This window comes from Taeniopygia guttata, chromosome 2 (assembly GCF_048771995.1).
Source record: "Taeniopygia guttata chromosome 2, bTaeGut7.mat, whole genome shotgun sequence".
Lineage (NCBI taxonomy): Eukaryota > Metazoa > Chordata > Aves > Passeriformes > Estrildidae > Taeniopygia > Taeniopygia guttata.
This window is the reverse complement of record NC_133026.1, coordinates 495,059-509,502: the sequence shown is the minus strand read 5'-3', so window position 1 is coordinate 509,502 and position 14,444 is coordinate 495,059. Positions and strand designations below refer to the sequence as shown.

The window sequence follows — 14,444 nt, the reverse complement described above, 5'->3', positions numbered from 1 at the left end:
CGGCTCTGCCCCCACGCCATGCCCGGTCCCGCCCCGCGCCTCCCGGTTACCCCCGCCCCGCTCTCCCCCCGCAGGAAGGAACCGCCGAGCCGGCACCGGGCGCGGTTTCCCGTCGCCGCGTGAACTGCGGGCCGAGCCCCTCCTCGAACCTCCGGAGGGACTCACCCCGGGACCCGGGGGACCCCTCTACCCCCGCCACCCCCCGCACCCCGACAGCACCCCCGCCCCGGACCCCCAGCCCCGCGACCCCCACGACCCCCGCGACCCCCGCCCCACTCCGGGGTCACCGCAGGACCCTCCCCGCTGACATCTGGGGTGAACCCCCCGTCCCGCGCGGGTTCCCAGGGCGCCCCGGGAGGGTCGCGGGGCGCACGCCGCCCTGGAGGGTCCCCCGGGGCTGACCTGGGGGTCCCCGGCAGCGCCCGGCGCGTCAATGGCCGGAAGTGGGTGGGAGCAGCGGGAAATGGGGGGGGTCCCGCAGGACATCCGCCCCACGGCCGGGGCGCTGGGGCCGGCCCGGGAACCCCCCGGGGCATCCGATCCCCCGCTGCCAAGATGGGGGGCACAGTGTTCTGTGGCCAGGATGGGGGTCCCTGCCACCACCGCGGCCCCCCAAGTGCTGTGTGTCCCCCATCAGCGTTGTGTCCTGCCGCTGGGTGTCATCGCTGTGTCCCCAGGGTGCCATGTCCACCCCAGTGCCATGTGAATGTTCCCCTGGCGCCGTGCGTGTCCACCCAGTTCCGTGTCCCCCGTGGGTGCCATATCCTCTTCAGTGCTGTGTCCCCACTCTGGCTGCCATGCGTGCCCCCCAGGGCCACATATCCCCCCCAGTTCCGCGCTCCCCCGGGGCTGTGTCCCGCCCGGGTGTCATGCGTGTCCCCAAGTCCCCCCGAGGGCCGTGTCCCCTCTCTGGGTGCCATCGCTCCCTCCCCGTGGCCGCGTGCCCGGGGCCGGGGGTCAGAGCGGGTTCGCCGCCCTCCGCCGGGGTCACCGGTGGGTCCCACGCCGCGTGGCGGTGGCGGTGACGGCGGAGGTGGCGGTGCCCATTGTGTGCGGGGCGGGGGCGTCGCGGCCTCGTCACCACTTCCCCGGGCAGTAGGAAGCGGGAAGCGGCCGCTCCCGGCTCAGTGGGGCCGCGATGGGGAACCTGCCGGGGGTCCTGCCCGGAGCCCCCCGCGCCTGCCCCGGCCTCGGCCTCTGCTCGCGCCCGCGCGGCCCCGCGCCTGAGGACCCCCCTGTCACCGCTGCCCCCGCCGCTGTCACCGAGCCCCCCAGGTAGGAGCCCCGGTGGGACGGACGGGGTGGGATGCGGAGGAATGGGGCGGAAAGGACGGACGGGGCACCGGCACTCACCTGCCGCAGCCCCGGGCCTCGTCGGGACCCCCTCGTCACTCGCGGGGATGTTCGCACGTGGCCCGAGCCCACCGGAGACGTGTCCCGCCGTGGAGGTGTCCCCGACGGGGCGGCTCGCGTGGGGCAGGGGGCAGAGCACGGAGCCCGCCGGCAGCAGAGCCCGGTGCGCCGGGACAGTGTCCCCGTCCCACGGCGCGGCCCCGGCAGCCCGTGGGACCCGCCGCGGTGCGCTGGGGCGAGCGGCGTCTGGGGGCACCTCGGGGGACATATGGGGAGGGGTCTGTGGGGCCCAGTGGGGATGGAGGAGTGGGACCCCACACCTCGGAGGGGCTCGGAGGGGCTCGGAGGGGACGGGCATGGGACGGGGGGCCCGTCCTCCCCCCGCCGTGGCCCGGAGCCCGCTCTGACTCATGGCCATTGTTCACACTCACACGGCCCGCGCCCCCTCCATCCTCCGACCCCTCAACTCCTGACCCCTCCAACTCAGCCCCCCATACCTTATCTCCCATTCCCTGACTCCCAGCTCAGTCTCCATCCCGTTCCCCCTGATCCCCGCATCCCCCGATCCCCCCAGCTCAGCCCCCCATCCTCTGCCCCCACTCTGAGGCGCCCCCATCCTCTGAGCCTCCCCATCCCCTGCCCCCCCTTCCCTGCCACCCCCACCCCACGGGGTGGATGCGGGGGCTCGGGACCCCCCAGCAGCACCAGGTGTTGGGGACGTCCCCGGACCCCCGCCACTGTCCCCGCCACGGCCCCGCCACCGCTCCCGTCCGCCCGGAGCGCTCCGGTCACCATCCCCCGGACGGGTCCCCGCAGCCGGGGGTCCCGGTGTCAGAGCCGGGAGCACGGGCGGAGGGGACATGCCTTTCTCCCCACGTCCCCCGAAACCCCCGGCAGGTCTCAGGGCTGCCCCGTGTCGCCCCCCAGCCCCGCGCCCCCTTCCCCGGCGGAGCCGCCCCGCTTCGCCCGCCTGAAGAATTGGGAGACGGGCGGCATCAGCTACGACACGCTCTGCGCCACCGCGGGGCAGGTCCGGGCCGCGGCACAGGGGCGCGGGAGAGGGGCACGGCAGAGGGGCACGGGAGAGGGGCACGGGTGGGCATGGGGGCACGGGTGGGAATGGGGGCACGGGTGGTCATGGGGGCACGGGAATGGGGCACGGCTGTGGGGGCACGGCAGTGGGGCACGGCTGTGGGGGAACGGGCATAGGGGCACGGGAGAGGGGGCACGGGCATGGGGCACGGCTGTGTGGTGTCCGACAGTGGGGGCACGGCAGAGGGGCGCGGCAGAGGGGCGCGGGAGAGGGGCACGGGCATGGGGGCACGGCTGTGGGGCCACGGGAGAGGGGGCACAGGAGTGGGGGGCACGGCTGTGTGGTGTCCGACAGTGGGGGCACGGCAGAGGGGCGCGGCAGAGGGGCGCGGGAGAGGGGCACGGGAGAGGGGCACGGGCATGGGGGCACGGCTGTTGGGCCACGGGAGAGGGGGCACAGGAGTGGGGGGCACGGCAGTAGGGGAACGGCAGTGGGGCACAGCTGTGGGGTGTCCAGCAGTGGGGGCACGGGAGAGGGGCACGGGCATGGGGCACGGCAGTGGGGCACGGCTGTGGGGTGTCCGACAGTGGGGCACGGCAGTGGGGCACGGCTGTGGGGCACGGCTGTGGGGTGTCCGGCAGTGGGGTGCCCGGCTGAAGGGGAGCAAAGGCGGGGCACGGCAGCGGTAGCCGCAGGGGGACGGCGCTGCAGGCGGAGTTGCGGACTGGGGGGGCTGCGGGTCAGGAGGCAGATGGGGGGCAAAGCCAGGGGGCAGGGCTGGGGGGCAGGGTTAGGGGGCAGGTTTGTGGGGTGCCGGGGTGGCAGAGGTGGGCAGGGCGGGGAAGGGGATGCGGGGACGGGGAGGTCTGACCGGGGGTCGCCTGGTGACCCCCAGGAGGTGCCCTGCTCGGGGCAGCGCTGCCTGGGGTCGCTGGTGCTGCCGCGGCCGCTGCCCGCCCTCACCCCCGAGGGGACGCGACCGCCCGAGGAGCTGCTGGAGCTGGCCCGGGACTTCATCACCCAGTACTACGTGTCCCTGCGGCGGTGAGCGCGGACGGGACCCTGACAGCGGGCACGGGCACCCTGCGGCACCCACAGCCCAGCCCAGCTCTGCCCCGGGCACCCCACGGCCCCATCTCCACCCCACAGCCTGGGCCTCCCCTGCGCCAAGGCACCCCACGGCCTCGGGGCACCCCATAGCCCCATCCCTCCCCAGAACACCTCCATATCCTTATTCCTGTCCTGGGACACCCCAAAAACCCATCCCCGCTGCAAAGCACCCCCAGCCCCATCCCTGCCCAGAGCACTCCACGTGCCCATCTGCGCGCCAGGGTACCCCCATAGCTCCGGACACGCCCTGGGGTGCCCCATCTCCCCACCTCTCCCCCAAAGCACCCCCAGATCCCCCATCCCTGCCCTGGGACATCCCATAGCCTGATCCGCGCCCCAGAGCACCCCGCAGCCCCGTCGCTGCTTGGCCCCCGTACCCCCGAAGGCGCCGGTGTCTGGGGGCGCTGGGGGGTGGTCGCGGTGTCTGCGGGTGCTGAGGGTCCCCCCGCAGGGAGAACTCCCCGGCACACACGCAGCGGCTGCGGGAAGTGGCCGCCGACATCGCGGCCTCGGGCTCGTACCGGCTGCGGGAGCCCGAGCTGACCTTCGGGGCCAAGCAGGCCTGGCGGAACGCGGCGCGCTGCGTCGGCCGCATCCAGTGGAACAAGCTCCAGGTGCGCCCCACCCGTGACACCTCACCACCACAGCCCACGGGGACTCCAACGCGCCTCAAACTCCTGCGGGTGCCGAACCAAAGGCAGCCCAACTCCCCCCACAGAACCCCACCCCATCTCACGGGTACCCACAGGGGCAACACCCCCACGGTCACCCCCACACCGCGGGGACCCTCATACCATGTCCCGTGTCCTGGGCTGATCCCCCACCGCACAGAAACCCTGCCTCGCACCTGCAGCACGGGCACCCAGGGGACCCCGACTCACGGAACCCCATCCCACGGGAGCCCGGTTCCACGGGGAACTCCCTGTCCCACGGGACCCCGGTTCCACAGGGAACTCCCTGTCCCACGGGACCCCGACTCAAGGAACCCCGTCCCACGGGAGCCCGGTTCCACAGGGAACTCCCCGTCCCACGGGAGCCCGGTTCCACAGGGAACTCCCCGTCCCACGGGACCCCGGTTCCACAGGGAACTCCCTGTCCCACGGGACCCCGACTCACGGACCCCGTCCCACGGGAGCCCGGTTACACGGGGAACTCCCCGTCCCACGGGACCCCGACTCACGGAACCCCGTCCCACGGGACCCCAGTTCCACAGGGAACTCCCTGTCCCGCAAAGACCCCGCGCCACCCCGGCCCCACGGGGATCCCTGTCCCAAAGGGCCTCCCGGCCCGCAGATTCCCCCCGGGGCTCCCATCCCCCCTGCCCCGCAGGGGTCCCCCCACTCACCCTGTGCCCCCGCAGGTGTTCGATGCCCGGGACTGCGCGGGGCTGACGGAGATGTTCAGCCTCCTCTGCTCGCACATCCAGTTCGCCACCAACCGCGGCAACATCCGGTGAGAACCGCCCCGGCGCCCCGCGGCCCCCGCGGCCGCACGGTGCCCTGACGGCCCTCCCGGCCCCCCCAGCTCCGCCATCACCATCTTCCCCCCGCGGGCCCCGGGCCGCGGCGATTTCCGCATCTGGAACCCGCAGCTGATCCGCTACGCGGGCTACCGGCAGCCCGACGGCTCCGTGCGGGGCGACCCTGCCAACGTGGACATCACCGAGGTGGGGGCACCCCTGCGCCCCTCACCACCTCCCCATCCCTCCTCTATTCCCTCTCCATCCCCACTTCACTCTTCCCTCCATCCCCACCTCATCTCTCTTCCCTCTCCCTCCTCATGCTGCTCCATCCCCCTCTCCACCTTCCCCACCCCCTTCATCTCCCCCAATGCCTGCGCCCCCAAACGCCTCCGGGGCCCCCCTGACGCTGTCCCCCCCAGCTCTGCATCCAGCACGGCTGGAGCCCCGGCGGGGGCCGCTTCGACGTGCTGCCGCTGCTGCTGCAGAGCCCCGACGAGTCCCCCGAGCTCTTCCCGCTGCCCCCGGAGCTGGTGCTGGAGGTGCCGCTGCAGCACCCCACGTGAGTGGGGCTGCGACCCCCGGAATCCCTCTGGCCGTGGGACTCTCCCTGACCTGGCGTGGGGTCACCCCGGGGAGGGTTTGGAGAGGGGATGGGGGCTGGGAACCGCGCTGGGGACACGGAGCAGCCGCGGCTCTGATCCCATCGCACACTGGAACGCCGCCTCCTCCCCGGGCTGGGATACGGGGCTGCTGCCCCTCCTGGGTGGGTTCTGGGGTTCTGCAATACTGGGGTGCCGACCCTCGCCCTGACGGAGCCATCGCTGTGCTGACCCGCCCCGGGTGGGACGGGGGCGGTGGGGCCGGGGTGCCGTGGGAGGGTGCGGCCACAGCCCCGTGCCCGCAGGCTGGAGTGGTTCTCGGAGCTGGGGCTGCGTTGGCACGCGCTGCCCGCCGTGGCCAACCTGCTGCTGGAGATCGGGGGGCTCGAGTTCCCCGCCGCGCCCTTCAACGGCTGGTACATGGGCACCGAGATCGGCTCCCGCAACCTCTGCGACCGCCACCGCTACGACGTGCTGCCCGTGAGCCCCCGGCCCCGCGGGACCGCGCTGGGACCCCGGGGCTGGGCTGGGACCCCGGGGCTGGACAGGGACCCCGGGGCTGGACAGGGACCCCGGGGTTGGGCTGGGACCCCGGGGCTGGGCTGGGACCCCGGGGCTGGGCTGGGACCCCGGGGCTGGGCTGGGACCCCGGGGCTGGACTGAGAACCCGGGACCGCGCTGGGACCCCGGGGCTGGGCTGGGACCCCGGGGCTGTGCTGGGACCCCACAGGGACAGCCCTGGGACCCCACAGGAACAGCCCTGGGACCCCACAGGGACAGCCCCGGGACTCTGCCGGGGTCCCCCCAGGAGCCCTCCTGGGAGCCCCCTGGTAATCCCCAAGATTTCCTTTGGGATCCACACTGGGCCCTCTTGGGAACCCCCCAGCGACCCCCACTGGGATCACTCTGGGACCCCCTTCAGGCCTATCCAGGGACCCTTATCAGAGCCCCCTGAGACCCCCACCATGACCATGCTTTGGATCACTCCCGGGACCCCCCCACGAATCCCCCCCGGGAGCCCTTTGGTACCCCGAACACCCCCAGGACCCCACCCGGGACCCCTCAGGGACCCCCCGGCTGACCCCCCGGCCAACCCTGCCCTGCTGACCCCCGCAGGAGGTGGCCCAGCGCATGGGGCTGGACACAGGAACCAGCTCGTCCCTCTGGAAGGACCGGGCAGCAGTGGAGGTGAACGTGGCCGTGCTGCACAGCTTCCAGGTGGGACCCCTGTGGGACCCCCAGCACCGGGACCCCCACACTGCTGGGATCCCCCGTGACAGGAACACCCCACGGCTGGGACCCCCACACTGCTGGGACCCCCCTACCGGGACACTCTGAGTGCTGGGACCCCCGCACTGCCGGGCCACGGGAACCCCCACATCCCCGTGCCCCCATCCCCACGGTAGCCGGGGTTTCCATGGCCCCCGTCCCCGCAGGTGGCCCAGGTGACCATCGTGGACCACCACGCGGCCACCGAGTCCTTCATGAAGCACCTGGCGGCGGAGGGGCAGGCGCGGGGCGGGTGTCCCGCGGACTGGGCCTGGATCGTGCCGCCGCTCTCGGGCAGTCTCACGCCCGTCTTCCACCAGGAGATGGTCAACTACCACCTGAGCCCCACCTTCCGCTACCAGGTGGGACCCCCGCCCCACAGACCCTGTCCCACAGCCCTCTGCATCGCCCGGCCGTGGGGCTGGACCCACACGTCCTGCCCCGGGGCCCCCCAACCCCTCTGCCCCCTCCCAGGGCTGGGGGTGCAGCCCCATCACTGAGCCCCCGGCACCCCCCAGGACTGTCTGGGACCGCCCCGGGCACCGCTGATCCCTGCAGGACCCCCAACCCTCTGCATCCCCCCCACTGGCACCTGCCCCACGGCTGTCCCCCAGACACCCCACAGCAGGACCCCCAACCCTCTGCATCCCCCCCCCAGGCACCTGCCCCACGGCTGCCCCCGGGACACCCCACAGCAGGACCCCCAACCCTCTGCATCCCCCCCACTGGCACCTGCCCCACGGCTGCCCCCGGGACACCCCACAGCAGCCCCCGAGCATCCCTGGGACGCCCCCAGCACCCAACTGGGCCCTCCCTCAGCCCCCTCAGGAGCCTTCCAGCCCCCCACAAGACCCCACGATCCCCAGTGCTCCCCAAGACCCCCAGGTCACATTCTGGTACCAGCTGGGTCTGGCCCCACAGACCCCTGACCCCTCTTCCCCAGAGCTGACACCCCCCACTCCACAATCCCACACATCCTCAACCCCTGTGCCCCACAACTGCCCCCTATGCCCCTGTGCCCCACAACCGCCCCCCCACGGCCCCTGTGCCCCACAACTGCCCCACCCAGGCCCCTGTGCCCCACAACTGCCCCCCACAGCCCCTGTGCCCCACAACCGCCCCCCACGGCCCCTGTGCCCCACAACTGCCCCCCACTGCCCCTGTGCCCCACAACCGCCCCTCCCGCCCCACAGCCGGACGCATGGAAGGTTTACGTCTCCAAAGGCACCACTGTCACCCGGAGAAAGACCTTCAAGGAAGTGGCCAAGTAGGTGAACGTGATCCCGGGGATCCCGGATCCGGATCCCGGGGATCCTGTGGGACCTCTGGATCCCCGGGAATGCCCCACTGATCCCGTGGGAGCTCTGGATCCCCTGGGAATGCCCCGCTGATCCCGCGGGAGCTCTGGATCCCCGGGAAAGCCCCGCTGATCCCGGGGGAGCTCTGGATCCCCGGGAATGCCCCGCTGATCCCGTGGGAGCTCTGGATCCCCTGGGAATGCCCTGCTGATCCCGTGGGAGCTCTGGATCCCGGGGATCCCGTGGGAGCTCTGGATCCCCGGGAATGCCCCGCTGATCCCGTGGGAGCTCTGGATCCCCGGGAATGCCCCGCTGATCCCGGGGGTGCCGCAGCGCTGTGAAGATCTCGGCCAAGCTCATGGGACATGTGATGGCGCGGCGGGTCAAGGCCACCATCCTCTACGCCACGGAGACCGGGAAATCACGGACCTACGCTTGGAACCTGTGCCAGCTCTTCCGCCGGGCGTTTGACCCCAAGGTTGGGGGGAGAAGGGGGCAGAGCTGGGGCAGCGCCCCTCGCCCACCTCCCCCCTGGGCCAAGCGCCCTGAGGTGGGGTTTGGGTGAGGGGAGACACCCGGTGCCGTTCCTGGAGGGACCCTAACCCTGGAATTCCATGAAGGTGCTGTGCATGGATGAGTATGATGTGGTGGCCCTGGAGCACGAGACCCTGGTCTTGGTGGTCACCAGCACGTTTGGGAACGGGGACCCTCCAGAATGTGCTGAGGTAGCGATGGGATGGGATGGGATGGGATGGGATGGGATGGGATGGGATGGGATGGGATGGGATGGGATGGGATGGGATGGGATGGGATGGGATGGGATGGGATGGGATGGGATGGGATGGGATGGGATGGGACGGGATGGGGATAAGGATGAGGATGGGATGGGGATAAGGATGAGGATGAGGATGGGATGGGGATGTGATTGAGGCTGGAGATGGGATGCAATTGCAGATGGAGATGGAGTGAGGATGGGGTGGGGATGGGATGTGGGGGTGACATCCTGCCCCCCCCAGAGCTTCTCCAAGGCCCTGATGGAGATGACATCGCCCTACACCGGCACCTCCCAGGCGGAGCCGCCCATGTGAGCACCCCGGGGATCCTGGGGGGTCCCCGCTGGGCCCGGGGCAGGATCCCCCTGACCCCCCTCACCCTCCTAAACTCCCAGGAGCTACAAGCTGCGCTTCAACAGCGTCTCCCAGTCCGACCAGCTCGTGTCCTCCTGGAAGAAGAAGCGGCGGCAGCTGAGCAACACAGACAGTGCGGGAACCTTGGGAGCCCTGCGGTACCGAGGCCACGGGGATGGGCACGGGATGGGCACGGGATGGGCACGGGATGGGCACGGCCACAGGGACAGGGATGGGCACGGGATGGGCACGGGATGGGCTCCTCAGCCTGGGCACGTCGGAAGTCCTGCAGTACCCGGGCCACAGGGATGGCCACAGCCACGGGGACGGGGACGGGGATGGACTCCTTGCCTTGCCCGGGCACGCTGCCCTGCTGGGGCTGGGGGTGCCCATAGAGGGGCTCACAGCAGCACTCCCCCCACTCTGCCCAGGTTCGCGGTGTTCGGGCTGGGCTCCCGGGCGTACCCCCACTTCTGCGCCTTTGCGCGGGCCGTGGACACGCGGCTGGAGGAGCTGGGCGGGGAGCGGGTGCTGCCCCTGGGCGAGGGGGACGAGCTGTGCGCCCAGGAGGAGTCGTTCCGCACCTGGGCACGCCAGGTGTTCCAGGTACGGGGCTGGGGGCCTCAGGAGCCGCTCTGCCCCTGGGCACACCTGCTCCCCCAGGTACCAGGGGTGGGGGCACCCACAGCCCCCCGCCTGGCACCCACCGCCCCCCGTGTCCCCAGGCTGCCTGCGAGACATTCTGCGTGGGGGACGGGGCCGGGGGGGCCGAGGAGCTGTTCGCCCCGCCCCAGGGCTGGAAGCGCCACAGGCACCGGCTGGTGCCACAGCCCCAGGCTACCGAGACTCTGGCCGGTACCGACTCCTCCGGGACCCCCCAAACCCTGCGGGAGCCCCCGACTGCCCGTGTCACCCCCACCTCTCACTGACACCTCCCCGGGACGCCCCATGGCACCCCCCGAGCTCCCTGTGGGATCCCCTCACACCGCACAGCTCTGTGGGGTCAGCCCCCAGCCCCCAGGGACCCCTCCAGCCCCCTCAGGACCTCCCAAGACCCTTTGGTTCCCCCAGCCCCCCGCCCCCCCATGCCCCCAAAGCCCCGTTTCTCCCCAGCCCCTCCGTGTCCCCTCATCACCATCGGGTCCCTCCTGTCCCCCTGTGTCCCTCCAGTCCCCACTTGTACCCCTGTGTCCCCTCGTGTCCCCCCGTGTCCCCCCGTGTCCCCAGCCTCCCCATGCCCTCCTGTGCCTCCTCACCCCCCGTGACCACCAGTCTCGCGTGTCCCCAGTCCTCGGCACCTTCCCACGCGTGCCATGCCCCCAGCTCCCCCATGTCCCCCCCGCGCCCCCCAGGACTGTCCCAGCTGCACAAGCGCCAGGTGTTCCCCTGCCCGGTGCTGTCCGTGGAGAACCTGCAGAGTGAGGAGTCCAGGTGAGATCTCCCGCACAGGGATCCCCACCCCCGGCACCTCCCGTCCCCCTCCACCCCGCACATCCGCGGGACGCCCCCACTGCCGGGACCCCCGGGGCCGCCCGTGTCAGCCCCACGCCCCGCTGACCCCCTGCCCCAGCCGGCAGACGCTGCTGCTGCGGGTGGGCTGCGCGGGGCAGGGTGGGCTGCGCCACCTGCCCGGGGACCACCTGGGCGTGTTCCCCGCCAACCGCCCGGAGCTGGTGCGGGACGTCCTGCAGCGCGTGGAGGACCCGCCGCCCCCCGAGCAGCCCCTGGCGCTGGAGAGCCGCGACGGGGACCCCGCCGGTACGGGGGATTGGGGGATTGGGGGAGACGGGGGGATTGGGGGACACGGGGGATTGGGGGACACGGGGGGATTGGGGAACCCCGCCGGTGCGGGGGTCACAGGGAATTGAGGGACACAGGGGGATTGGGGAACCCCGCCGGTACGGGGGACACGGGGGATTGGGGGACACGGGGGATTGGGGAACCCCGCCGGTACGGGGGACATGGGGGATTGGGGGACACGGGGGGATTGGGGGACACGGGGGGATTGGGGGACACGGGGGGATTGGGGGACACGGGGCATTGGGGGACACGGGGGGATTGGGGGACACGGGGGACTGGGGGACACGGGGGGATTGGGGGACACGGGGCATTGGGGGACACGGGGGGATTGGGGGCAACCCAATAACAGTGGGGTACTGGAGACTTCACCGGTACCGGAGTGGAACAGGAGCGGGTCCCGCCGTTATGGACCGCGGGAAGATGGGGAGGGGCTGAGGCTTGGGAAGAGAAAGGGGAAAGGGAAGAAATTGGGGTAGGAGAAGTGAGAGGAAGGGGCAGGGAAAAGGAATGGGAAGGGACCGAGGAAGAGGAGGACAAAGGGGTTAGCGCCTGGGGCGTGGGAGGAAGAAGGAAAAGAGGAAGGGCCTTGGGAAGGATGCGGGACAGAAGTGAGCGCCACAATCCCCCCCGTCCCCAGGCGGGCCCAGCCCCGGGCCCCGCTGGGTGCTGCAGCCCCGGCTGCCCCCCTGCACCCTGGCCCAGGCCCTCACCTTCTACCTGGACGTGGCGGCGCCCCCGAGCCCGCAGTTCCTGCAGCTCCTGGGCTCGCTGGCGCGGGACCCCGCGGAGCGGGAGCGGCTCCAGCGCCTGGCGCAGGTGAGGGGCTGGGGGGCTGGGGGGGCTGGGGGGGCTGGGGGGGCTGGGGGCGCTGGGGGGGCTGGGGGGGCTGGGGAGGCTGGGGGGGCTGAGGGGGCTGGGGGCGCTGGGGGGGCTGGGGGGGCTGGGGGCGCTGGGGGGCCTGGGGGCGCTGGGGTACCGGGCTGCCGACCCCCCTCTCCGGCTGGGACACCGGGATGCGGTTACCCCGCTGTCGGGACACCGGGGCGCTGCTCCCCACGCCGGGCTGGGTGCTGCTCCCCTGGGGCTGCTGCCGGCACTGGGGGTCCCGGGGGCCGGGTACGGGTCCCCGCTGTGCCAGCCCCGTGCCCGCAGGACGCGCGGCTGTACGAGGAGTGGAAGTGGTTCCGGTGCCCGACGCTGCCGGAGGTGCTGGCCGAGTTCCCGTCGGTGGCTCTGCCGGCCGCGCTGCTGCTCTCGCAGCTCCCGCTGCTCCAGCCCCGCTACTACTCCATCAGCTCCGCGCCCGGCGCCCACCCGGGCGAGATCCACCTCACCGTGGCCGTCGTCACCTACCACAGCGAGAGTGAGCGGGGATGGGGACGGGCGGGGGGCACCTCCGGGGCACCCCGGGGCTCCAGGGCGCCTCCAGCTCATCCCCAGGGCTTCCAGAACATCTCCAGTGTCCCAGAGCCTCTCCAAACGCCCGGCCTGGGCACGGAGGAGTCCCCAGCCGCTGCGGGGGACTCTGTGAGGGGCTGTCTCTGGGGTGCCACCCGCCCCAGCCCCACCGGCCCCCTCTGCTCCCCACAGACGGGCAGGGTCCCCTCCACTACGGCGTCTGCTCCACGTGGCTGGCGCGGCTGCAGCCGGGGGACACAGTGCCGGCCTTCATCCGGGGGTGAGGGATCGCCGTCCCGCCGCGTGTCCCCTGCCCGCCTTCCCTGTCCCCTCAGTGCTCCCCTACATGTCCCCTGCCCCCCCCGGTGACCCCCGACTCTGCAGGGCCCCCTCGTTCCGGCTGCCGCCCGCCCCCGACACCCCCTGCATCCTCGTGGGCCCCGGCACCGGCGTCGCGCCCTTCCGCAGCTTCTGGCAGCACCGGCTGCACCTGCTGCGCACCGGAGGTGGGGACAGGGACACGGGGACACGGGGACACGGGGACACGGGGACATGGGGGGCTGGGGGCAGGGTACAGGGGACATGGGGGACATGGGGACATGGGGACACGGGGACATGGGGGACATGGGGGACATGGGGGGCTGGGGGCAGGGTACAGGGGACATGGGGGACATGGGGACATGGGGGACATGGGGATATGGGGACATGGGGACATGGGGACATGGGGGGCTGGGGGACATGGGGACATGGGGGACATGGGGGACATGGGGGACATGGAGACATGGGCACACAAGAACACGGTGGCACTGGGATGTAGGACAAGAGACATGGTGACAGTGATGAAGGGGTTGGGGACATGGGGAAGGGGCTGGAGACTGGGGATGTGGGGACAGGGGGGCTGCAGAACAGGGGTGCGTGGGGCTGTAGGGACACGGGCACTGGGAACACGAGGACACTGTCCCCCTGCAGGTGGCCCCCTGGGCCCCATGGTGCTGGTGTTCGGGTGCCGCTCGTCCGCCCTGGACCACATTTACCGCGAGGAGATGGAGGAGGCGCGGCAGCAGGGCGCCCTCAGCCAGGTGCTCACGGCCTTCTCCCGCCAGCCCGGCAGCCCCAAGGTGTGACAGCGGGGACAGCGGGGACAGCGGGGACAGCGGCGGCACGGCGGTGGGGACGGGGATGGGCACGGAACGGGGACAGGCTGGGACGGGCACGGAACGGGGACAGGGACAAGGTGAGATGGAAGTGAAGGGGGCAGGGATTGCGGGGGGACACAGATGGGGGTGAGGGGCTGGGACACGGGCACAGACAAGGACGGGGACAGCACACAAAGGGTCAGGGCCGGGATGGGGACCTGGGGACAGGCTGGGTGCGTGCTGGGTGCCAAGGCCCCGTGTGTCCCCAGACGTACGTGCAGGACGTGCTGCGGGCACAGCTGGCAGCCGAGGTGCACCAGGTGCTCTGCCAGCGCGGGGGCCACATGTACGTGTGCGGGGACGTCACCATGGCCACCGAGGTGCTGCAGACCGTGCAGCACATCCTGGCCCAGGAGGGCGGCATGACACTGGGGCAGGCGGGGGACGTCATCAGCGAGCTGAGGGTAAGGGACCCTAAGGGACCCGGGACAGCACGGGGGACACACCCGTGGGCACCGCGGCCGCGCCCGGCCCTGACTCGTGTCCCGCAGGACAAGAACCGCTACCACGAGGACATCTTCGGGCTGACGTTCCGCACGCAGGAGGTGGCCCTGCGCATCCGCAGCCAGTCCTTCTCCCTGCAGGAGCGGCGCCCGCCGGGCCCGGTGCCCTGAGCGGGGACGGGGCACAGGGAGTCCTTGTGGCTGTGCCCCCCGCCCGCCGCCCCCAGTAAAGGTTTAGTTTTGATACCCCCGGCCCGACACTTCGGCTCCTGCGGTGGCACCGGGGCGCGGGAGGTGGCACAGGGAAGGGTGGGCTTTGTGACTTCTCTGGGGTCACCTGGCCACGCTCCAGCCAC

At 72.2% G+C, this 14,444-nt stretch overlaps 1 protein-coding gene across 2 annotated transcripts; it reads left to right on the top strand.

Moving 5' to 3' along the window:
• Positions 1-327: 327 nt before the first annotated feature.
• NOS3 (nitric oxide synthase 3) lies at positions 328-14,334 on the top strand. 2 transcript variants are annotated; one of them, XM_072925208.1, is made up of 26 exons: positions 328-1,275; positions 2,281-2,383; positions 3,282-3,430; positions 3,948-4,110; positions 4,857-4,948; positions 5,021-5,162; positions 5,378-5,517; positions 5,863-6,037; positions 6,674-6,775; positions 6,994-7,188; positions 8,020-8,093; positions 8,458-8,602; positions 8,745-8,849; positions 9,141-9,208; positions 9,293-9,409; positions 9,683-9,857; positions 9,977-10,106; positions 10,604-10,682; positions 10,822-11,009; positions 11,689-11,867; positions 12,204-12,414; positions 12,642-12,729; positions 12,834-12,955; positions 13,419-13,567; positions 13,855-14,049; positions 14,137-14,334. In XM_072925208.1, exons 1-26 carry the CDS (start codon positions 1,139-1,141, stop codon positions 14,257-14,259), a joined length of 3,546 nt encoding a protein of 1,181 aa, XP_072781309.1. In that variant the 5' UTR covers positions 328-1,138; the 3' UTR covers positions 14,260-14,334. The 2 variants fall into 2 exon arrangements, with proteins under 2 accessions (XP_072781309.1, XP_072781308.1); XM_072925207.1 differs by having other exon boundaries at positions 2,251-2,383.
• The last annotated feature ends 110 nt before the right edge of the window (positions 14,335-14,444 follow it).